At 42.0% G+C, this 25,636-nt stretch overlaps 1 protein-coding gene across 6 annotated transcripts in view; it reads right to left on the reverse strand.

Moving 5' to 3' along the window:
• The window catches only part of SLC24A2 (solute carrier family 24 member 2), a 221,026-nt gene that overhangs the window by 69,700 nt on the left and 125,690 nt on the right, over positions 1-25,636 (reverse strand). For 5 of the 6 annotated variants that reach the window (XM_084898080.1, XM_084898081.1, XM_084898084.1 and 2 more), the window contains exons 4-5: positions 21,967-22,005; positions 18,813-18,921 (exon numbers count right to left, since the gene is read on the reverse strand). In XM_084898080.1, coding sequence (XP_084754206.1) covers positions 18,813-18,921; positions 21,967-22,005 — 148 coding nt within the window. The remainder of the gene's footprint in view (positions 1-18,812; positions 18,922-21,966; positions 22,006-25,636) is intronic. The other variant, XM_084898083.1, reaches the window with a different exon arrangement.

The raw sequence follows: 25,636 nt of genomic DNA on the forward strand, positions 1-25,636 counted from the left end.
TGGCTCTCAAAAGAAATTTCAATCGTTGTACTGTTGATACTTGGCTCTGTTGACTAATGAGTTTGCAGACCACGTGGTTAGATCAGTGGTTGGCAAACCACGGCTCTTGAGCCACATGCTGCTCTTTGGCCCCTTGAGTGTACCTCAATCAAATTGAGGACGTTTTCAGCAAAGAACAGCTTATAAGTACCCTAATTAAGATAATAACAATGTACCTATCTATATAGTTTAAGCTTAATAAGTTTGGCTCTCAAAAGAAATTTCAATCGTTGTACTGTTGATATTTGGCTCTGCTGATTAATGAGTTTGCCAACCACGGAGCTAGGCTGTTGGAACTGGGAGGGGTCCTTGCTAGGTAACCTTTTTTCAAGAAGGTCAAGAACTCTGGTTCACCTTCTTGTCACCTTCAAAGCTTATCTGGTGTAGGTACACAATCTGCTCACCTCTGTCTTTGGAAAGGGCCGAGCCAGGCTCCCCTGAGGCTCAGGCTCCTCCGGCTCCCCTGAGACCATGAAGGTGGGGCCTGTGTCGGCCGATGGAGCTGCTCTGATCCCATGACTAACTTTCTCCTTAATGCATGTCCTTGCCCAGCTAGTTGTACCATCAGACAAGTAATTAGAGTGATGTTTGTTTGTTTGTCCTAAATCTTATTTTGGGGAGTGATGAAAGTTGCCCAGTAGGTGTAACTGTTCCCAATCATCTTGGAGGGAAATATCTGGATTATGGAGAATGCAGTGGAAGGTTCTGTAAAGTAGGTTAGGGTCACAGAGGGAGGTACCATATAATTATATGGGAATTATCATCCTCGAACAGTGAACAATAATGTCTGGTCATTACTGTGGATCATCCAGATGGCTCATAATGAAATGCCCAAATGAGTCCCCAGATACTCTGACTCTTAGAAACTTGTCACCTAATTTGCAGCCTTGCTCCTCTGTGGTGTTGCTTAGCAATATCAATGGTTACTGATTTCTGTCCTGTGAGGAGCTGACTCAGGCCATATTTCACTGCAATTTACATGCTCTGGATGATCAAGCAAGAAAAATGGAACCTGAGTGTGCTATTCTGCTGCCTACTGTTTGAGGTAGGGGGCGGGGGAGAGTCTAGGATAGAGCAAGCAGGTTTCTGTAAAGAACTTTCTACAGGAAACAATGAGCAACTAAGCAAGAGAATCAACCCTAAACTGTGGCCAAAAAAAAAAAAAAAAAAAAAAAAAAAGTTTTCCTGGGCTTTTATGAGTATCCTTTTAATTACATGATGACAAACTGAGTCACAACCTTAAGGTAATTTTAACACTCATGCTTTGTCACAATGTTTTTCCCCCCCGAAAGGGGATGGAAGAAGGCAAATGACAGAATAGCATGACAGTACCATCATGTAGAGTTTGGAGCCATACAGACCTTCATTTGACAACTGGGACTGCCGCTGAGACTATGAGCCAAGTTACTCAACTTCTTGACACACAGTGCCCAGAGATATGTACCATGAAAACAGTAATAGTTGCCCTTGTAGGGTTGAGGTGAGAATTATAGGTACTTACATAATTGGCACATAATATGCATTGAACATATGGTAGGTATTAATGGCTTCAAAGCATCTACTGGTTTTCCTTCAAATAAATCCTGGTGTGCCCATAGATAGTATTCTTCTAGTCGTCACAAAATTGGAGTGAACCTGGGTTTAGGAGACCTTATCACCACGATCTGAATAAGGAGATCTTAAAGCACAGCATGAGTTTGGGGGCCAAGAGATGTGAGTTATAATCCGGAGTATACTTACTAGCTGTGTGACTTTGTAGTAAGATACTCAGCCTTAGTTTCCTCAACTGTAAAATGGAGTTAATTATAGTATTCCCTTACTGTGTTGTTGTAAGGGGCTTTATACAATGCCTGGAACATTGGTAGTCATCAATATATGTCAGCCTTCGTTCTATGACTGGGCCATAGCCCAGTGAGAATTGAGTATCCACGCTAACATAAGTCACAACAATAACCATCAGAATTAGAACCTTGTTCTAGCATTCCTTTCATACGTTTATTGTAGGAGAAACAGGTTAAAGAAGAATGACAAAATAATGACTCATGTTATGCCAAAGGAAATCTATGAATGTCATAGTCTATTGCATTATCTGATTTCAGGCACACAAAGACTATTGGCATTATTTAAAAGAAAGTACAAAACAGGGGAAAAGATAATAAGAAGATCTTTAAGTTTTTATTTTCAAAAGGGAAGCTCAAAGGGGATCCTGTTTAGAAAAGTGATAATGTCCACTGATTAAGAGAGTGAGTGCTGAGGTCCAACAAATCTGGATTTGAATCTGACTCCATATTACTTCCCTTGTGTCCTTGGGAAAATTATCTAACTACTCTAACTTTCAGTGTCCCTGTCTATAAAATGGTATCATAGAAGAGGTTATAATATAATCAGGTTATAATATAACATAATTGTGGGAAAACTGAATGAGCTACTCTATATGAAATGCTCATCACAGTGTTGGCACATAGAAATATTCAATCAATGGCAGTTACTCCAGTCCATGGCCGTGAACTCAGAGTCCTAGATGAATATTCAATAGCTTTTTTGGTATCTTCTTTTTCAGCTGGAGTTTCAAATGAGAAAATGATATTGTCAAACATGATGAAAGAATGTGATTTGAATGGCAAAGAACATAGACTATCAGATACCATCCATGTAGTATTTGGAATTTATTTCTTATTTCAGAAAAATCTGTTTGAGTTCTAATAGCAAGTTTCTAAAACATAATAATTGTGTGTGTGTGTGTGTGTGTGTGTATGTGTGTGTGTAAGGGTTTAGAAAGTTAACATTTTCACTAAATGACATCTAACATTTTGGGTAAATTTTAACATTTTTGTAAAGTTGAAAGATTATGTTTACAAAATCAAGCAGAAGATACTTTTTGAAAAAGTCTTATCAAATCTGGGGTGGGGAACACAGCATATTTATTGCTAAGTCTAAAAAATGTCAAAATATTTTATTCTCTTCCCCTGCCCATTTTTTTTTAAAAAAAGAACTTATGAGGTGGTGCATACAGATAGGCCCACCATCTTTCATAGAAATGTGAGTTTGGTTATAGTATACGTTGACTAAGATACACAGGGCTGAGCCTAAAGTAATCTCATCCTAATATATAAAAAACCCTGGGTCCATCACATCCACAATGACTGGAGGCTTGACCAACCGTAAGTCAGTCCTGCAGTCAGCCTTGGGTTGCCGTGGTGACCCAGCACTGACTGCCAGGCTGTGGGCACCTTAGCAGAGGCAACCTAGCAGACTGCTGAGGGGCCTGCTATCAGGCCCAGACAGAAACTGGGAGAGAACAGCAGGGTATGATCGCAGCCCCTGTAGCAGTCAGTGCTGGACCTGCACGGAGGAAGTCAGTCTTGCAGTCAATGAACATAGGGTCGATTAATATCTCTTTGAGAGGAGTCGAGAATATAAAGTACAGCGTAGAACAATTACTTATATTATTTCACATAAAACTCTTTTCAACTAAGATATTGTACTTTATTTAAAATATATCTTTATTGTTGAAAGTATTATAGGTGTCCCTTTGTTTTCATTTTTTTTTCACTCCCATTGATCTCCTCCACCCTGTACCCGCCCCTTCCAGGCCTTCGCCAGACTATTGTCTGTGTCCATGGGCTATTCCTATCAAATGCATAAAAATCTAGAAAGATTTAGAGGAAATACAATAAAAGATATGCCAGGTAAATATTGAACAAAAGAGCTGAGGTTGCTGCATAAATACTGGATACAGGCTTAAAGCCAAAACACAAAGCATGAGATAAAGTTAGTCATTGTAAAGTAACAAAAGGTTCCTTTCACTAAAGAGATAAGATGGTTCCCAATACTTATACACATAATAGAACAGCGTGGAGGTTCAGAATGAGCCTCACCAAGATGTGTCTCAGTGGTATGTGGATTTTTGAGCTAAGGGCAATTTTAGCTTCAGGCTCAAGTGAAAATTCTTCCCCTCCCTTTAACTACCTAAAAAAAAAAAAAAATTGAATTAGAGGCCTTGCCCATAATAACACATTATCCTATATAATAAAAGGCTAATATGCAAATCGACTGAACAGTAGAATGATCGGTTGCTATGACACGCACTGATCACCAGGGGGCAGATGCTCAATACAGGAGTTGTCCCCTGGTGGTCAATGTGCTCTCACAGGGGGAACACTGCTCAGCCAGAAGCTGGGCTCATAGCCGGCTAGCGCAGCAGCAGTGGTGGAAGCCTCTCCCACCTCCATGGCAGTGCTAGGGAGTGGGCCTAAGCCATCAGTCGGACATCCCCTGAGGGCTCCCAGACTGTGAGAGGGTGCAGTCTGGGCTGAGGGACCACTCTCCCTCCCTTAGTGCACAGATTTCATGCACCGGGCCTCTAATGTTTCTATAAGCCACATCCACAACCCAACCTGTCACAAAGCCCTACCAATTCTGCCCTCAAATAGCCTCAACTCTGTCACTTCCCCTCCTTACTCAGAAGCCTTGCCGAGGCTTTTGCAATAGTCTCATTTGAACTCATTTCCTCATCTTTCTTACCACCTACTGTCTCCCAGCACTTGTCACCAATCTTTCACATTGTTACCAGGGCAAGCCGTTCAAAAGGCAAACTGAAAATACAGCTCAAAATCCCACATATACTGTCTTTATGTGCAAAGGATTTTATTAGGTCCCCTACTTGGAAGCCAGTTTTGAGGTTCCCTCCTATGCACACCGTTCTGGAATGGCCCGGTCCCTGGTGCAAGTCACTTCCTCCGGCTGTGGATTGTGTGCTCGTCAAGTACCTCCACCTGTTCGCTCTCTGCCCTTTCAGGCAAGGGATCAAGAACTCATTTTGTTAATGCAGGCACCCAGCAGAGTTCCTGGCACGGGCAGGTGATTAAGTGCTGCTGGACTGAATTAAATCTGTGTTTAATAGCGCTGTGCTAATCTCCTCAGCCTAGTTGCCTTCCGTGCTAAGGCCTATGCTTCCTCCCATTGCAGGGTTCTCCCGCTTTTATCTCGAATATTCTGCCTTCAGTATCCCTGTGGGGAGGGAGCCTGTGAAGGGAACATGGATGTGGCCTCAACTCCTGGGGTCACCTTCAGGAGAACTGACATCACCCCAGCGCCACCAGGAGTGATAGCATGGCAGGATGGTCCCGTCTTAGAACCAGAGACAGGAGCCCTGATGCACAGAACGGATGCCGCTTGCTGGACAGAGACTTGGGTGTTCTCCCGAATCTTTTCCTGCAGCCTGGCGGGATGTAGTGGCTCCTGCCAGACACAGGGAACCAGTACTCAATTATACCCAGCTGAGGGGTGAGCACAGCTGAGTCTCACCTGGTCTGCTGCACCGGGCACTTAACAATATCAGAAAGGCATACGGGAAAGGTGTCCTAGGGGAGGAGGAAAAAGCAATAAAGTGAAAAGAGAGAGAAAAAAGAAAACAAACAAGAAAAACAACCTCAACCTTCCAACCAGGGAAAAAAAGGCAAGGGGTGAAGAGAGAAGAAGAGAAAGCAAGAGAATTTGAGAACAGAGTGAAACAGAGGGAAAAAGGGCTAGAAGACAGAAAGGAAATTAATGGCACTGATGTGGAAGTGAATCAAATGAAAATCTATCCTCACACCATGTATTATTCTACTCTGGAGTGTTGTCTAGGATGTCACTTTACTGAATACATGGGTCCCTACCACAATGGAAACAATCACCCAAACTCACCAAGACCGTAAAGGAGCAAAATGAAAGTAGAGTGGATGTTCATGCAATCCTCTAAATTTCATGGGTTTGACGTTTAAGTCCATCTACTAGTATTCCCACTTAAACACCATATTGTGTAAACACCATATTGTGTAAAGTGAGTTTAAAATACAGGATGCAAAGAGAGGGCAGAAGATTGGGTAGGTTTCACAGAAAGTCCAGAGTGCTCCTCAGATTAACTAGCAAATGTCTGCCAGTGAACCGGAGACCCGATGATGTAGGAGGATGCAGGGCCTCATAACCCTCAAGTGTGCAAATGTTTTGATGGAAAAAATTAGTATAGTAACTGCTTTTCTATATTAGTATAGATTTTTATCAATATGTTGGGAATACATTTTTTTTTTAGTCTGTCCAACTATGGATCCAGATGAAGTTGAGGCTTTGGGGAAGGAAATGAGATGAGTACCTTGTCACCTTGATTCCCTCCCATTGCACAAAGGGCTCGAGAACTTTTTAAATACAGAAACTATAAGTATGCAGTTTCAGGTTAACTTTTGCTCAACTGAAATCCAGATTACCAAAAAGACAGGTTTAGCAGGATTTAAAAAACTTGGCACATTGTGAATAGGCCTCTTTTATTTTATTTAAAAAAAATATTTTTACTGATTTCAGAGAGGAAGGGAGAGAGAGAGAGAGAAACATCAGTGATGAGAGGGAATCATTGATCAGCTGCCTCCTGCATGCCTCCTACTCGGGATTGAGCCTGCAACCTGGGCATGTGCCCTTGACTAGAATCGAACCCAGGACTCTTCAGTCCTCAGGCTGACGCTCTATCCACAGAGCTGAACCAGCCAGGGTGTGAACAGGCCTCTTTTAAAGGAAAAATATAGAAAAGATAATTCACTGATTTACTACTGAACCACTGTAAAGTGCCTAAAAATGTAACGGTTGCAAAACCAAAAAACTTGATTTATTTGGCAAACGCCTACATAGCGCTAATGAGGTGCCAGGACTGGTCCACACGCTCCACTGATAACTGATGTATAAGCTGGCCCTGGGAAAATGAAAGTGCTTTTTCAGCTTCAATGACCACCTCCATCCATTGGTACCTGTGACAGCTGCTTTCTATCTCTGGGAACTCTGAGTCCTCCCTCTGAAGCAGTCCTAACTGCATCTTTGAGCATGTGATAAGTTCAAGATGGAGCTGCAAATTTATGGACGCTCCTTTGTCCTTTTCCACCTTTGTCAATGTTTAAACTCAAATGCCATCAAAATCAATTTTTCAGTTACATGTTTTTGTGTCCTTTACTTGAAAACAAACTGGAGGGAGGGAAGGAAAAAAGGAGGGAGGGAGGGAGGGAGGGAGGGGGAGGGAGAGGGAGAGGGAGAGAGAGAGAGAGAGAGAGAGAGAGAGAGAGAGAGAGAGAGAGAGAGAGAGAGAGAACCCATTCCCATACTCAGAAACATTTATTTTAGTAAAGCCATTCACATTCTCTTCATGCCCCGAGTGAAATTTATTTACAATGTGTACAACACACAAGACAGATTCAATTTCATCCATCTCTGACGTTCAAATCTGAACGTAATGCTTTACTATTCCCCAGAGAGAGGAGCTCTTTAACTTGTCCCTGCGTTTGCTCTATGAGACGCATTAATAGCCTTCTTTCCTCTATCCAGGCATTTAAGCTCCTGTTATCTTATTAAAAACACGGCCAGTAGATCGGCTTTTCTTCTTCTCTAAGGGAAGATTTTTACTCCCATTGCCTATCTGCTTACCCGCTGAGGCTGTGGGCAGCATCTTTCTTGCTAATTTAAACTGATCTATGATTTGGGGTAGAAAGAAAAGGCACAACACTGTCTGTCAGGGACAACTTCTCCATAGTTTGAATAAAATAGGCATGAAAACGACTTTCCTCTGGAATCAAATGGCAATTTAAGAAAGCTCACATTGAAGCTGTTTTAAAAATAGAAGCATCTGAAAGAAAGAAAAAGCCTGTGAGGTGTAAAAGAAATGCAGATAATCTCATAAAAATACCTCCACACAGACGGGCAAGGGCTGGACATTTACGTGGACAATGAAGCCTTCAGGAGACAGTGGAGAAGGAGGCGCATGCTGCTATGGGCTCCTAGTGGGAAGTTTTGCCAGGAAAATAGCAGGGATCTTTTTCATAGCCATGACTTTCTTCCAGGCAAATAACAAGCAGGGCTTCTGGTCATGCCTAATATAGCATACTATGAAACAAAACTACATTACATGGGGGGAAAAAAGAAAAAAAGGAGCTGGAGAAATAAGTCCTGCTGTTTGGTGAGAAGAAAAGCAATGCCAGCAGGCAAGTGAAAGTTATCTTGGTGTCAGCATCAGGTTTACACTCCATGCACACTGAGTGGCCAGATTACGATGATCTCTGAACACTTAATTATCTGGCCACTCAGTGTATATCCTATATAATAAAGGGCTAATATGCAAATTGTCCCCTCTACCAGGAGTTAGACTGGCAGGCATGCTGGCCAACTGCCCATGTCCCCTCCTCCTGGCCAGGCTGGTCTGACCCCACTTATGCATGAATTCATACACTGGGCCTCATATATAGAGTGGCCAGATTATTATGTGTTCAGAGATCATAATAATCTGGCCACTCAGTGTATATGCTAAGAACTGGGAAGATTTTTAGAAAACGGAAACACGTATGGCTCTGTGCACCGAGGATGGGCGAGTGAGGCTATGGTGAGAGTCCTGTGTGGGCGACTGTGGGTGGATAACATTCAGGCTCCGAAGGCAAACTGAGGGGCTGGGACTGAGCAAGTAATGTCACTCTCTGAACCCCAGTTTCCTCCGAGGTAAAACCCACCAATTCCCACAGCCACTGCTGAGAGAGAATTATGAGATGACTATCAGAATTTTATATCAACAATTATTTAGGTAGTCTTCAATGGTCTCCAGAAATGATTATTTATTGTTTTGCCATAACATTCTTAAACATTTCCTTTGGGCAAATCCTTGGAAATTTATGGTTTTGTCACATTTGTGAGTGGGGCATTTATTTCTTTTATGTTATTCTGGTCTAGAGAAGGTGATTGAACCCGGCACACCGATAAAGGATCTGACATGAGTGAACTCTTTAAAAAAAAATTAATTTTATTGGTGAGTGAACGCTTAATAGTTCTAACAGTTAAAAAAACAACAACACCAACCCAAAATGATTTACTCTTCCCTGTGGGAGTTCCTTTATCAGTGGGACTCTGTTGTTAATAAAAATATTTTTTTGAAAACCCATGGTCTAGGGCACTAGAAGGATGGTAAAAAATTGATATGTGCTACTCATTTGTGAGGCTTTTCCCTTCAAAATGTCCTGGAATTCAGGTCACTGAAGTTGCTCGTTCATATCTCACGGCCTGAGCCAGACTGATAAAGGACCGGCAGAGATAGTATCAGGATGCCAACTAGCCGCTGAAGAGGGAAATGAGCGAGCAACACTGTCCTTCAGAAAGGCCGGAACCATGCTCTCAGGACACCTCTGACCGATCTGGATGTAGCAGGAATGTGTTGGATATAAAGTGAAAACAGCAGAGACCAGCTGATAACATGACGTGAATTTACCACGGGGAAATTTCCCTGTCTTTATAATAGCAAATAAGGTGGTAAGGATGATGCCATTTTCAGACATCTTGTTACAGGATTCTGATGGTTGTGTCATGAAAAAACAGCCTCGCCCTAGCTGGTTTGGCTCAGTGGATAGAGCGTCAGCCTGCAGACTGAAGGGTCCCAGGTTCGATTCCAGTGAAGGGCTTGTACCTTGATTGCAGACACATCCCCAATTGGAAGTGTGCAGGAGGCAGCTGAATGATGTTTCTCTCTCATCGATGTTTCTAACTCTCTATCCCTCTCCCTTCCTCTCTGTAAAAAATCAATAAAAAATATTTTTAAAAAAATTTAAAAAAGAAAAAGAAAAAACAGCCTCAAAGGAATTACAGAACAGGCATGGCAACCAGCTGTTCCAAACCATCTCAAACCCCGTAGTTAAATAATCCTTTAGTACAATTACAGGCCCACAAAGCAACTATTATTTCTACTCTTGTGTTTCATATGGTATCAAGTTCACTTATTTGTTAAATTTTGCTATTACTAATACAAGTGTTACTATAATGGAAAAAATGTAAATCAAAATTTGAAAATCTAAAAGGATGGAGAAATTACTAGAATTATAAAGAGAATGCAAGAATCCATAGAAACTGAATGAAGTACTTCTTTTGCAATTTCCTTCTTAAACACAGCTTAATGCCAAATTATGTGGTACGTGCTATTTTACAGGTGTTAGAATTGTAAAATAAAGAAATAGTTAAAACAATGAACTTCTTAGAACCTTGTAATTTTTTGAATATATAAAATTAGGCCCATGGAATACAACAAAAATATCCAACAGTATATCAAAGGGAAGAAAAGAGAAGGAAAGAAAAGAAGAACAAAAAGTTGGAAAGGAAAGAGGAAGAAGTGAACAGGAGAACTCAAGAAGATGAGAGGCACAGAGCAAACGTTTCTCACTGCAGCCCCAATGTCACAGCTAGAGGGAGATTTATCCAATCATCTAGCAAATATTGACTGGGCATCTACTTAATTAATGTCAGTGCCTTCCCAGAGGCTGGGGATACTGCGGTGGCCACAGCAGACACGAGTTATTCACCTCTACACAGACAACCATCGCGTGAATGGGACTTGGTTGTTCACAACCAAAGAGCCTTTGACAGGACATGGGTTAAGACAACCTACATGGCTAGAGACATTCAGTTCTCCAGCAGAAAAAGATTATAGAAGCAAGCACTCAATTAATCCATTCCACAGGTACTTATGGGGGCCCATATGTACTGGGCCCTGAAGATAGGTTAGAGCCTGCCCCATGTCGTGCCATGCTGGAGATAAAGGGTGGAGACAGGCAGCAAAAAAACACAACTAAATCCATTCATGATGATAAGTGTTATAGAGGAATACAGAGTAGGGCAAGGGAAGCCCAGAAACCTGTTTTGTTATCACTATGTTGGTGTTGCTACCTCCCAAAGGTTGATTGAGTGAGGTCTCTTTGACCAGGGGGCGTTTGAAGGCTGAGTTGAAGGAAGGGAGGGCAGAAGCCATCTGGTTGTCTGGGGGAAGAAGGAGCATATGCGAAGACCCTGGGGCAGGAGTGTGTTTGTAGTCTGTGAGGAGGGGCAGCCAGAGAAGGGAAGCAAAGGGAATGTCACAGGAGAGATGGAGAGTATGGCTGAGAGAGAGGAGGAAAGGAGTGGGGGAGGGCAGAGTAAAGCAGAGAAGAAGGGAAGAGGGGAGAGGCACAGAGAGGAAGGTGGAAAGGCAGGTCATAGGAGGCCTGAGGGCCACTGTAAATACGAGGGCTTTTCCTGTTGGTGAGATAGTTTTGAGCAGAGACGGGCCAACATTCACTTGTGTTTGGGATGCTCAGATGACAGGCTTTAGGGCATGTCTTTTCTGGGGAGAGTTCAGGGGCACTGTGTAAAAGTTGGATCCATGGGCCAGTAGAGAGCCCTTTGAAAGAAAGGAAGAAGGGGCACATTGCATCTCTTCTCTGTAAACCAGGAGTCTGAAGAGACAGGAGGAAGGTTCCTAGGGATGGGAAGAAGAAGGGGACACATCTGACCTGCACTGGGTCTACCATGGAGTTCCAAGTTTGTGGAGGCAGAGAGCCCAGTGCTGGCTCCTCTGGAAGTCAGGGGGGTTACTTAGCCCCGCTTTGGCCCATGTGATAAGGGCAAAGTCTGCCTCTGGGAACACTAAGCTTTTCCTGATAAAAAAGCCCGCTGCACTGTCTTCTCCTTCCAGACTACAGATATGGAAGCGGGAGCAGCTGCCATCCTGTTAGGATGAGAATGAGAGAAACACTCTCTGGATGAAACAATGAAGAAACAGGAGGCTGGTCCCTAATGGCAACTGTTTACTATTGGGCTTCCAGTTACATAAGAAAAATAATGTCCTAAAAGGCCAACTTAAAAAGGCTCTCTACTGTATGATTTTAAACATATGACATTCTAGAAAAGGCCAAACTATGAAGATAGTAAAATGATTAGTGGTTTGGGAGGTTGTGGGGGAGAGATAAATAGGCAGAGCATAGAGAATTTTTAGGGCAGAGAAAATACTCTGTATAACATTACAATGATGGTTATAGGATAATTATGCATTTTTCCAAACCCATGGAATGTACGACACCAAGAATGAACCCTAAAATAAAATATGGATATTGAGTGATTATGATATATATTATGATATATATTATGTCAATGTAGGTTCATCCTTGTTTAAAATTGTACCGTTCTGGTGTGTGTTGTACATGGGAGGATATGCATATGTCGGGGCAGATAGTATATGAGAAATCTCTATACCTTCCTCTCACTGTTATAAACCTAAAAGTGCTCTAAAAACAAAGTCTTAAAAAATTCATTAAGTTGAACCACTACAATTGAATTTTATTGTATGAACTGAATGCAATTTTAACTGAAAAATCATTGCCAATAGTCACTGAGACATAATTATATACTTTTGGGGTATTATTGTATTGAATACTCAACACAAGCTTCTGGTAGTAGAACTATCATTATTCCCTTTTACAGATGAAGAAACTAAGGCTCTAGAAGGCTGAGTAACAGTAATCATGAACTTACACTGGTGGTGCTGTCATCATCCCATTTTACAAGTGGAAAAACTGAGGCCCAATGAGGTTGAGAAACTTGCTCCAGGTCTCATAGCAAGAGGCTGAGCAAGGCAGTCTGACTCTTGGACCACATGCTGACCACACAGGCTACATGGCCAAACTCTAATGCTATTCTATCCATCCTGTTGCCATATCAATGTCTCCACTGTCATCACCCAGTCACCGGGCTCTGCCAGAGTTGCAGAGTTGCCTATGGGATTCCTTTTCCTGTGCAGGTTAGTACCCATGACATCCAGGCCAAGTAGGTCAACAGTAATTGCATGTGCTTGAGCAAAGTCCAAGTGATGAGACCAAGGTGCATGGGGGACTCATGAGCGGGGGCTGCCATGCTGGGTGCAGGGGAAAAGAGGGGTGAGCTAAGACTACACAGGTTTTGCTGCAAAGGCTTATGTATAGGAAATTCACATGTTACTGATTGAATGAATGAATGACTGGTTTAGGGATAGGTCCAGGCTCCTAGTATTTATGCTGGTGTCTACACCAGGAGAACAAGGAACACTGATTTGTGTGTGAGGCTACACAAGGCACCAGAGTAGCATGACAACTATTAACCCAGACCTTGAATCAGAAAGATACAGGTACATCTTCTTGGCTCTGCCACTTACTTCTTGTGTCACTCAGTGAGGCAAGACACATCCTCTTTATACACCAACATCCTTCTCTGAAAGATGGAGTAGTAGGGCTAGTGTAAGGATTAAACGAGAAGGTTTATGCATAGCACTCAGCATAGTGCTTGGGCTATAAGCTTCTGCAAATGTTACTTGGTGCTACTGTTATGAGACAAATTGATGGTAGAAGCTACTTCTCACGCCCAAAGTGCTCCATCCAGTGTCCTTGTCTCAGGTTCATAAAGATGTACATGTGGGTGAATATAACGGCTTGTTTAGAGAAGATGTTAAAATCAATATGGGGCAGTAAATTTATTAGAAAGATCAGTTCAGGTAGCCATGCTGTGATCTCAAAGACTGATGATTCTAGATCTCCATGGCTTTCTTATAAAAAGAACAAAATCTTTATTCCAAGCATTTACATGAATCTTCAGCAGATTCCTCCTTTTCACGAACAATGTCCTGTTCTGAATCTTATAGCCCTAGAAAGCCATTGCTCAGCCTTGTTTAGCCTAAACCTTAACTCGAGGCAGGGTGACCGGGGCTTTTTCCCTTCCACACAATGTGGTCTGCCTATAGCACACTAATGAATATGAGCAGGTGAGCCAACCAGCGGTGTATGTCCCTGAGACAAACTGGGTTATATTAAAGGTGATCTCAGATTCTATGGTATCTTCCCATGGAGAAGTTGAGTCTCCTCTCCTTCAGTCTGGTCTGGCCTTCATGACTGTCAGAATGCACTGAAGAATCATTCTGGGACTTCCCAGGCTAGATCACTGCAAGCCTGCAGCTCCCCTGAGCTTGGAGGGTTTGCTCTTGGAACCCTTAGCTGCCATGTAAGAAGTCCAACCATGTGGAAAGACCTGAGACAACGTGGAGAGTCAGAAGGGTGCAGCTGAGCCCAGCCTTCTAGCTGTGCCTATGAAGGTTCCAGACACATCAGTGAGGCCCTTTGGGACCGTCTAACCTGCCCATCTATTAACTGATCACACCAATGGACCTTGATTGATAGCACATGGAACAGAAGAATCACCCTGCTGATCCCTGCCCAAACTTCTGACCTATGAAATCATGAGCAATGAACAGTATGCTGGTGGTTTTAAGCCATCAAATGTTGGGTGCTTTGTTACTTATCAATAGCAAACAGAAACACAAACCCTGCTAGGTCTTGTGACTCAGGCTCAGAGGCCAAAACAACCACCAATTAAAGCTTCTGGCAAGGGCTCAACATTGGGGTTGAGAAGACAAAAACCCCTGAGGGGCACAGGTGAGACACAGCGAATTGTTTTTCTCTAGCCCAGGGGTGGGGAACCTTTTTTCTGCCAAGGGCCATTTGAAAATTTTAACATCATTCACTTAATATAATATAAATTTATATTCCTATGAAAAAAGCTCCTAGATTTATTGAATTTTGAGTCCCGCCTACGGTTGCCTTAGCAGAACCAGACCAAATGAATGACTTCTTGGGTCTTATACAGCTCACAGGCCAGATGTTCCTCACCCCTGCTCTAGCCCATTTGTCCTAGACCAGTGGTCGGTAGTGTCATTAGTCAACAGAGCCAAATATCAACAGTACAATGACTGAAATTTCTTTTGAGAGCCAAATTTTTTAAACTTAAACTTCTAATGCCACTTCTTCAAAATAGACTTGCCCAGGCCGTGGTATTTTGTGGAAGAACCACACTCAAGGGGCCAAAGAGCCGCATGTATTTCACAAGCTGCGGTTTGCCAACCACCTCCTAGAGGCTCCAGGGGTCTTCAAACTACGGCCCGCGGGCCACATGCGGCCCGCAGAGGAGTCTGATCCGGCCAGCCAGGTTTTTTGGGCAGTGAGCGCAGCCGAGGTGTTACAGTAGGAATTAGTAGTTCATATAGTCCGGCCTTCCAGCTCTCTGAGGGACCGTGATCTGGCCCCCACTTTAAAAAGTTTGAGGACCCCTGTTAGACAATGTTTTTCAAATGAAGTTGGAAACTTCCCTCTGAAGAACCCTGACTGTACGCCCCGCACTCAGCTGGGTGGACGCCAGGAACACCAGCGAACTGTCCCTATTGCCATAGGGGAGCTACTGCAGTGCCTATGCCGTCAACATGGTGATGTAACCAGCAGCCTGTACACTGTTAAAGGGGAGTGACAGTTTGGCACAGGGACATGTGAATTCAAATGATCAGACGCAAACTGAAAGAGAGATGACGATTTCTGAGAGCTGTGGGTTAATTTTTCGGCGGTTCTTGAAATGGAAAATGATTGTGAACTTGGGGGATAAATACCAGAGCAATCTGTTTCCTTGGCTGCGTGCTGTGGAGCAATTTTAAAGCACTGAAGTGCTTTCCATATTTCCTAATCACTCAAGTCCAGAGCTGATTATGGCTCTCAGCATCCTCTCGGATTCGCACCATCGGAGCACTCCACGTCCTTCAGGGAGCGGGTTCACCTTGAAAGTGGGCGCCTGCGTCCAGAGGCACATATGGATTCAGCAGGAGCAAGCATTTAACTGCGGCGCGACCCACAATGGCCAGGTGTTTCGGAAGTCACTGATGGCCCAGCTCCGAGACAACCCGGATTGATTCACTGCCTCGTTTCTCACAGGAACAAAACAACCTCCCTCAGAAGAAAGCAAAACCAAAAAAAGGTCCTACCAGAAACTGAACTCCCTCAAACAACAAAAACAAAAAAACCCCCAGAGAAATTTAGATTGTTGAGACCTGTGGGCAAGGTCACACACACACACACACACACACACACACACACTCACACACACGAGTTTTATATGCATAAACATCTCTGGAATGAATCCCAAGAAACTGGTAGCTGGTTTTTGTTTTTTGTTTTTTTGTTTTTGTTTTTTTTAACCATAGCCTTTTGAATATTTTGATTTTTTTTTTTAAAAAAATACCATATGCTGTATTACTTTTTGAAATAATAAAACAGAATAATTTTAAATCTGCATGTGGTACTTATGTCCTGCGAGGCACTATGTTCAATGCTTTATGTATATTCACTCCTTTAATACTTATAATAACGGTGTGATTAGACATGACTCTGTATCATACTGATTTTACAGATGAGGAAACTGAAGTACAGAGAAGGTAAGTAACTTGTTCAAGGTCACACAGCTAGTAAATGGAGAGCTGGGATCTGGACCCAGAGAGGCTAGCTCTGGAGTCTGTCCTCTTAATTACCTCATAAAACTGGCTTGCCAAAAATAAATATTCTCAGTTGCCTGCTCTTAAGAGTTGAAGCAGATAAAATAGTTCTTTCCTTTTTCTCACGTGGCCCTCCACAGAGATGGGGTGAGGAAGATAGTGGCTCAAAATAACCAAGATACAATCTTAAACCTGTGGGGGTTTAGAGGGCTTTGAAATTGTGTGATTATAGGTTAAAAGCATGAATTTGCCAAGTTGCTTAATCCTTCTGAGCCTCAGCAGCTATTCTATGCCAGGCGCTCTGCTAAATCTTGGGGACAAGTAGTGAATAAAATAGTTCCTGCTCTTGAGAAACTTACTGTATCCTGGGGATCGTGTGGGGGAGGAAATAGGCAGTAAACCAATAATCACACAATCATAATGTGAGCAATAAAGAGAAATTAAAGGATGCATGGAGAGATGAGGATTGGTGGTCCATTTATGCTAGGTGGTCAGAAAGTGTCCTTTAGACAGAGTGCTGTAGAATGGGCAGGGGTAAAGCAGGAAAACAGAGGAGGTAGGTGGTGGGGGCATGGGAGTGGAGGAAAGTATTCTGGGTGCAAAGGCCCTGTGGCTGGAAAGAAGTACCTGCTTCAGGACAGAGAGGCCTTTGTGCTAAAGCTAGGTGAGTCAAACTGAGTTTGGAGAAAAGGCAGATCATGTGGACCATGGTAAGTATTTTACAATTTTCCTAAGAGCCGTGGGAAGCCACTACAGGTTATAAGGTAGGATTGACATAATTGCATTCACTTCTTTGTTGTTGTTAATCCTCATCCAAGGCTATTTTTCCATTGATTTTTTTAGAGGGAATGGAAGGGAGAGGGAGAGACAGAGAGAAAAACATCGATGTGAGAAAGATACATCAATTGGTTGCCTCCCGCACGGGCCACGACCAGGCCTGCAATTGAGGTATGTGTCCTTGACCGGAATCGAATACTTTTAAAGATTACTTGGGCCCCTGTGTGGAAAATATACAAAGAAGAAGGTAATGGGGAAAGAAGAAGACCAACTAGGAAGCTACTGTAAGAATCCAGGAAAGCAATGGAGATGGCTTGAAACAACGTGCTGGTAGAGAGAACAGTAGATAAATTTAAGATGTTTTAATGGAATGATATAAAATTAGAATAATAATATTAGCTATGAACTGTTATTATAAATCATAATGTAGGTGTGAAAATGCTTTGGCAACTATGAAGTGCTAAACAGAGGTCACTGACTATTACTATAGATGAAGAAACCAGGTATATGCTGGTGGGACTCTAACCTGCCCAAAGCCACTCAAGGGCTTGGTGGCTGGGAGGAAGTGGACCTGTGATCCCTTCACTTCCTTCTCTGGGGTGTGCTCAGGAGAAGAAGGAGGCTAGTGACCAAGTCTAATTTCCTTGTCCAATGGGCCTCAGGGTAAATAGAGTGAACTATTTAGAATGTGTCTGGCTAGTATATAGAACTCAGGGTCTATGAAGCAGGGCTCCTTGGAGAACATCATGTTAGCTCTATAACTCTCTGGGGAACAAAATGAAAAAAAAATTCATCATTGAGAAACTCCACAGTGAGTGGTGACTCCTCCCCTATTATTCTGGGGGCATGGTGTGTGTCAGTGAGGGGAGCTAGGACTGGGGAGCCGCTCCTGAGGTTCCAGAGTTTTCTTTACTTCATCTGAATCTCTGATTGCCTGTAGCCTGGACATTACTTAGCAAAGCTTCCTATCGGGTCCAAGCTCTGATTTATGCGACATTATTTGTCAATCTCATCCCTCATGTTTATTCAGTAGCAGAGACCGTTTCCCCAGGTTGGTAGTCTCTGTGTAACATCAGGCCCCCAATTATACAGTCCATGGGGGAAGGGAGAACAGACTTGGTTAATATGACACCCTTGCTAGTGGCCTAACTAGGATCTTTATTTGACACATAAAATATCAACTACCTGAAAAATTACTTTTTTAGGACACTTATGCAATATAAGAAACTTGATGTATATGCCTTCCTTGGGAAACTGAAAGAACTCCATAGTGGAGTCTTTGGGGTGGCTCATATGATTTCCCGATGAGGTGAATGAGGCCTGTTGGGGCTCCCGTGACCAACCCTAAGCACTTACTTTAAAGAGGGCTCGCACCGTCCAATTGCCAAAGAATCATTGCAACATCGATGTGCAGCAGTGAACATGGTTCCCCAAACTACTGTTGGCCCTCCTAAGTCATGAGTTCTCTTCTCACTCTTCTTTTTAAAAGAGGCACAATTTATCTTAGCATAAACAACTTCATTATGGCACTTAGGAAGGATGAGAAAGGGAACTGTCTAGCAGGAAGAGAGGAAAACCTTGTTGTCTTCTCTGTCTCATAACAAAGTGTATTTACGCCGGAGGAATCAAAAGACAGAATCAAAAGGCACATGGATGTCCAATTCTACTCCTGGGACAAACATCTCCGATTATGAACTGAAAGCACACCAGAGGGACCAGGGCTTCCTCTGGAAGATGCTAAGCATCTTTTATGCCTCTTGAGGACATTGGCAGGCTTGTGTGACGAAAGCCTCAACATGTTTTATGAAGAGAAGCATGTCTTCTTTCCCCCCAAACCAGCTTCCAAACTAAAGCCAATGTTTACCTTCAGCGAGTGGGTCGAGGGTGTGTATCATGAGCTGGAAGATGCTATTCCTCATGAGGCTGTTGTGGAGGGAGGCAGAGCTTCCACCTCGCTGGAGACGTGGCTTGGCCTGAACAGAGAAACCAGACAAAGATGCTGTTAGTTCTCAGAAACCAAAGGCAAGTGCATTACAGATAAGATGCTCCCCTTGTTTGGTGGTCACTTGTTTCTGTCACATGATCACACACTGTTGACCAAACATTCCCGAGGTACATTTCAAATCCCCCAAATGAATGGCTTTCTCACAGCCTTTCCTACGAAACAAATTAATTTGCTACCATTTTTAGAGCTTAGTAAATGCTAGTCAATATGCTATATGCTTCATTCATAAAATGAATTAAATGAACGAGGTGCTGTTATTATTCCCTTTAAAATATTTTAAAATTTATTTCAGAGAGAGTGGGGGAGAGATAAACATCAATGATAAAAGAATCATTGATCAGCTGCTTCCTACACACCCTCTATTGGAGATCGAGCCTGCAAGTCAGGCATGTGTCTTGACCAGGAATCGAATGGTGACTTCCTGGTTCATAGGTTGATGCTCAACCACTGAGCCACACCAGTCAGGCTATTATTTCCTTTAGATAGATGAGGAAACTGTTATAGAGAAGTAAAATGAGGTGTTCAATTCACACAGATAGGAAATGGAGGGTAAAGGAATGAATCTCAAGTTTGCTTCTCTCAGAATTTGTTACCTGAACCTGTGAATGATCTCTACAATGTTTGGATTGTGCACCCTATAAGTAAAATGTTTGAGTATGTATGTGTATGCATATGTACCCATCTGTATCTGTATCTATCTATATCCATACCTATACTAAAAAGTGAACATATATATTTTAAAACACTTGAAAAGGTGGAAATTATGAAGAATAATATTGAAAGTAGACGATAGAGGTGTTACTATTTCTTCTTTCTCCCCAAAAGAACATTTCACACATCTCCTAGGGTTCCTCTTCTCAGCCCTGGACCATGAAGCCCAATGGTCTGTGTTGAGTGAGATTTAAAGAGAGAGAACCACTTATGAATCTACAGAGAAGCTTCCTAACTTCAAATGAGGATTTCTTTTGTATAAACTCCTGCTAGAGTGAACCTTTGGGCAAATAAATGAAACTGGCAGGTAAGAGAGGAACAATGAACCTCTAGAGGTGAGATTACCAACAAACTCTTTACTATATATATATATATATATATATATATATATATATATTTGATTTTTTACAGAGAGGAAGAGAGAGGGATAGAGAGTTAGAAACATCAATGAGAGAGAAACATCCATCAGCTGCCTCTTGCACACCCCCTACTGGGGATGTGCCAGCAACCAAGGTACATGCCCTTGACTGGAATCGAACCTTTGACCTTTCAGTCCACAGGCCGATGCTCTATCTATTGAGCCAAACCGGTTTCGGCCAAACTCTTTTTTAAAATCTCCAAAAACAAACAACCTAAAAAAAAAAAAATATCCGAACAGTGGATTGCAGCCGGATTGTATCCTGATTAGGAACTGTCCTCTCCTTGGATTGATTTTGTGTTGGTTAACATGGGACGACGCTCCAGAGGCCAAGCTTCACAGACAGAGATTTAAGAGAGGGCAACACAATGTGCAGATATGAATTTCTTATTGAATTTTTGATCCAAATTCTTGACATGAGATTTTTCTGGGATCTGGTTAAAATAAAATACGCTTTCCCACTGCCTTCCAATCTCTACAACACAGGGTTTTCTAAAATGTTCCATTGTACTCCAGATCCACACAGTGTCTCCCAAGAAAAGTCCCATAAGAGATTCCATGGTCAAATACTTTGGAAAGTGCTACACCTCAGACCAAAGCAACTTTCGAGTTTTAAGATACACATTAGACCACTAAGTTTTGTTTTTTTGTTTTTTTTTAAATCAGGTTAACTTGGTAAACTTGGACAGTTTTTGAACTATTGCCCATGGAGCCTTACTCTGAAGAATACTTATTAACAATCATTGTCTGTGTGTTTGGGGACAAACATTACACCTATGGTAAGCTTGAAGCATGGGTAAAATGTCAGTCTGCAGTACATGGAAATGTCTGGATTTCTTAGTCTGATTTTATTGTGATTGATATTCTACTAGAAAGCATGTTCCCATATTTGCAGTGTCTGGAGAAGAATCAGAGGGGATTACTGGTGTCTTAGTGATGAGCCAGATCATGGGCTCTTCAAGGGAAGAGACTGGGTCTGTACCGGTAGCCCAATACTGGATCTGGCCTAGACTGTGGGATCTCAGTGAGTGTCATACATCTTGGTGTTGAACACTAGAGGAGAAGGATGGAGCAGTATGTATCTTCATTCCTATGCCCTTCTGCCTTAAAAAATCTGTAACTTTTTTTTTTTTAATGCATTGTGTTATTTGATTCAGATGGTTAAGGTTCAAAATATTTTAGAGGCAAGGTTAAGAGATTTGAATAGATTTGAAATGTAATCACTGTTTAATGGCTGAAGACAAAAACTCTGAAGGTCATTTCCTTGTCATGCTTCACACACGAGATGTGATGTGCTAATTGGACAGGAACTGAAACATGTGCTTGTTGTTAATAATCGGTCATGACCACTATGACTACCGTTCTTATTCTGAGAAACTGGCAGGACTCTGCTGTGAACATCTTCATTAGCAAAGCATGATAGCTATAAAAGAACTGGAAGAATTCTTTTGGGCATTATGCACATATATAGATCTCATGCAGTTTTTCTTTTTATGGAACCAAAAGAAATTTCCAACCAAAAATTAGGTGCATGCAGATACATAAAGGAAACAGATATCAAGGCCTCCCCCCAATGCCCCCAAATATCAGCTCAACATCCCTTGGAATGTAATGTGGGACTATCTCACTCTTTCAGCTCCTATAAAAGTTCATGCTGAATGAAAGAGAGAACTCAGGCCTTTTGAAACAGTCCCAGAGACAATTGGTCAATGAATGTCAGGATTCAGTTGACACTAATTGTAGGCCACAGCACACACACACACAGCCGCAGATCAAACCACTCAGTGTTCCAAGGAAGAGGGGGATTTGTTGAGCACACAAGCCCCTTCTTCACACTCCCACCCTCTTCCACAGGCACATTCAGACAGGGCCACTGCTTCCTACCGGCAGAGTCGGTTCATCCTTGTCCCTGACTGTAGATGACTGTGTAAGAGAAAAAGACAAAAACAGAGACAAATAAACGAACGATGAAGCACAGACAGGTTTCACACTTAATAACAATCATCAGCGTAGGGAAATATTTGTGGGTATTTTTTTTCCTGCTCCTTTGGGAAGGACTATGCCAACACAAGGGGCTCAGAGTGTATATTTGTAGCCAATATAATGGTTTGTTTAGGTATATGGTGCATGCTCCCGAATGATCAAAATTGAATGGGCAACTAAACTGCCCAGCAATAGAAGGCAGTTAAGTCAATTAGGCCCCAGCCACCAAGTGAAATATCATGGTCATTAAAACAAATTGAGTGAGCAAACATATATTGACATAAAAAAAAAAAAAAAAATCTAAGCTATATTAAGTAAAAAAAAAAAAAAAAAAAAAAAAAAAAAAAAAAAAAAAAAAAAAAAAAAGAAAAAGAAAAAGGAAAGCTTACTTCTATCTCATTTTGAAAACAAATAATGATACTTTAGTATATGGGAAGAAAAAAACTCTGCAATGATTATTCCAAAGTATTATTGCTGGGAATAAGATTACAAGGAAGGGTCATATTTCCTACGTCTCTTGGAGGGAGCCAACACTCACTGCCCACGTGTGGTCAACAAGAATAAGTAACGCCAGAAGAAGTAAGGTCACTGAATTAGACTAGGCTCATCACACATGGAATTCAGATAATCTGTCTTCTTTCCTACCCCCACAGCTTCAAGCTGTTCATGCGAAAAGTGGAAATATCTGTCAGGTTGAGGAAAGGTGACTAAAACACAGTAGAAGGCGAGGACCTATGCATTTGTTGGGAGAGAAGACAACTCGGTGACAGTGGAGTTCTACCCACATACCCCAACTTCATATGAACACTCCTTCTTCCAAAGAACTGGGCACCTTCCTGTGATCTTCCCAGTGACGTGGAGGCAGGTGTCTTGTGATTTCCTCAGGCTCAGACCACTTCTGTGGTCGCTTCACATCAACTGTGAATGCACACAGCAAGAAAAACCCGGCGCCTTTCCCCCTGCCTTGCCTGCCGGTCCTCCCCACTCCAGTCTTTGCTGATCTGCATCTTCAAGAATAACCACACACCTGGAGACCCGCAGACAGGCAAAGCTGTTCTAACACCTGCCACGGCTCTAGGCTCTCTTTTTCAGTCCTACCACACACGTCATACAAAGAACATTAAGTGGTCCCCACATTCCATCTAAAATATACATTTTTTTTGTGTGTAAAAAAATGAAAGGAATTTTTATACTTTTGCATTTCAAATTGTTGGCTATGTGCAATTCATTGAATTTGTGACTGGCATGCTTAAAACCTTGAAAGTAAGAAAGATGAATTCACAATTTGTTTTTCTATATGTCATTTTTAATATCATACTTAAGTTGATAATGAAAATTTTGTAGACATTCAATTAAACATTTAATTACCTTCTAGATACTTTTTATTTTTGGAGTACATTGATATTGACTCTAAACTCCAAAAAAGTTTATCTTGGGTGGATTATCTGAATTCCATATTTTTCTAGTTCCAAACATTTTTGTAGACCCTTGAAGAATCAGTAACTCCCAGGCACCTATGGAAGTATTCTGACTTGGTGGTAATTTCCAAGCACATCCCATGAGCATTACTAAATTTGCCATTGCCTCATGGCTTGGGGCTTTCTCTTAGTGACTTTTCTGACAGCACTAATATAAAAAAATCCCGATTCTCTAGTTCCCAGGCACACGCTTGGGAGAACTGGAGTGGACCTGAAATTGCCCTTTGATTTCCCTCTTTGCTCTCAAAGGCACTGTATGAGCCTGCTTCTGTCTGGCAGGCCCTTTCATTTTCTCTTCTTCCACATCAGACAGCTCAACAAATGGCCCCACATCACACAGAACCATCCCCCAGGGAAATTATCCAGCGCGGCCAGCTCAGCCTTTAGACACACGGTGAGGTGAGCTGTTAGAGCACGCCTTTTCAGTTAGCAAATTTACACCTTGCGGCTAAATGGGAGACAAATAATTATGATACCACGGAACACGAAGAAACAGGATGAAAAGGGTGGTGGTCTTTATAAGAGCAAACTATCACTAGCTAAGAGTTTTGTTTTAAAAAAACATATTTAAAGAAAATATTAGAAAGAAAGAAAAGAAAAAAAAAACCCAAGCCTGCCTTTTGGTTTGAAAGGACGGAAAAAAAAAAAAAAAAAAATTACCCCATTGACTTCCTTTTTCTCTCACAAGCAAGGAGGGTCATGGGATACAATAAATGAAAAGAAATGCCTTGTACACAGACGCTACCAAGAAAAATCTGAGGGCAGAGGAAAGTCTGAAAACCTTGACAAAGTCTCCCACTGTTTAATGTCGGCAGACGTTGACATGGTTATTTTTCTTTCAAGTGTAATTTGCAGACATCAATACACATTAGGTTACAACATACATTTAGGCACACAAATGGCAGTGCAGGCCATTAAAACACCCCTCCACTTGCCTTTCATGCAGCCCTGTGGTAGGAGACGAGAAATGTGACATATGCTAGCTCATTTTCAGGGGCTTACCCACATCTACTGATAAATCTGACCCTCACCTGACTTAGCCTCACTAATTACATGTTGAAGCAGACCCACAGTCCTGCCAAATGGGCTGTGATTACGTAAGGAATTCAATGTTAATGGGGTTTTAATTACATTGGAATATAAACTAGGGAAGGTGACAAAGAAACAATTCAACTCTCTTATAGCCCATACAGTTTCTAACCACTAGATGATTTAGCTAATTATCTGGGTTTGGGTTGGCCTTGGTGCTATGAATTTATTTTCAGGGCCATTGAACATCTGGCAAGTTTAATCTAACCCCTCGGTGTTACTGAAGACAGTCTCTTAAAAAAAAAAACAACAAAGCACACCAATGTGACTTTAAGGCTTGATCTTGGCATTCTTATTATGTATTTTGCTTTATAGCCCCTTGATTTTATTTTTATTATTTTTATTTTTTATTTTTTTATTATTATTTTTTTAAAATATATTTTATTGATTTTGTACAGAGAGGAAGGGAGAGAGATAGAAAGTTAGAAACATCGACGAGAGAGTCATTGATCAGCTGCCTCTTGCACACCCCCCACTGGGGATATGCCCGCAACCAAGGTACATGCCCTTGACCGGAATCGAACCTGGGTCCCTTCAGTCCCCAAGCCAACGCTCTATCCATTGAGCCAAACCAGTCTCTGCTAGCCCCTTGATTTTAAATGCACCAAAACATCATACATTTGGAAGCCCAATTTGCGGTGGTCAGTTCAAAGGCTGTGCCAGCTATAGGAAAGATCTGTTAAGACTAATCTATAGCATACACACTAATTCTCAAGGAATATATAATATATTTTTATTGATTTTCTACAGAGAGGAAGGGAGAGGGATAGAGTTAGAAACATTGATGAGGGAGAAACATCGATCAGCTGCCTCCTACACATTTCCTACTGGGGATGTACCTGCAACCAAGGTACATGCCCTTGATCGGAATCGAACCTGGGACCTTTCAGTCCGCAGGCTGATGCTCTATCCACTGAGCCAAACAGATTAGGGCAGGAATATTTAAAGGAATTCATAAAATGGGAGAAACCAAGATGGCGGCATAAGGTAGACACCCGAATGCA

This window comes from Pipistrellus hanaki, assembly GCF_964339955.1.
Source record: "Pipistrellus hanaki genome assembly, chromosome: 11".
Classification (NCBI taxonomy): Eukaryota; Metazoa; Chordata; class Mammalia; order Chiroptera; family Vespertilionidae; genus Pipistrellus; species Pipistrellus hanaki.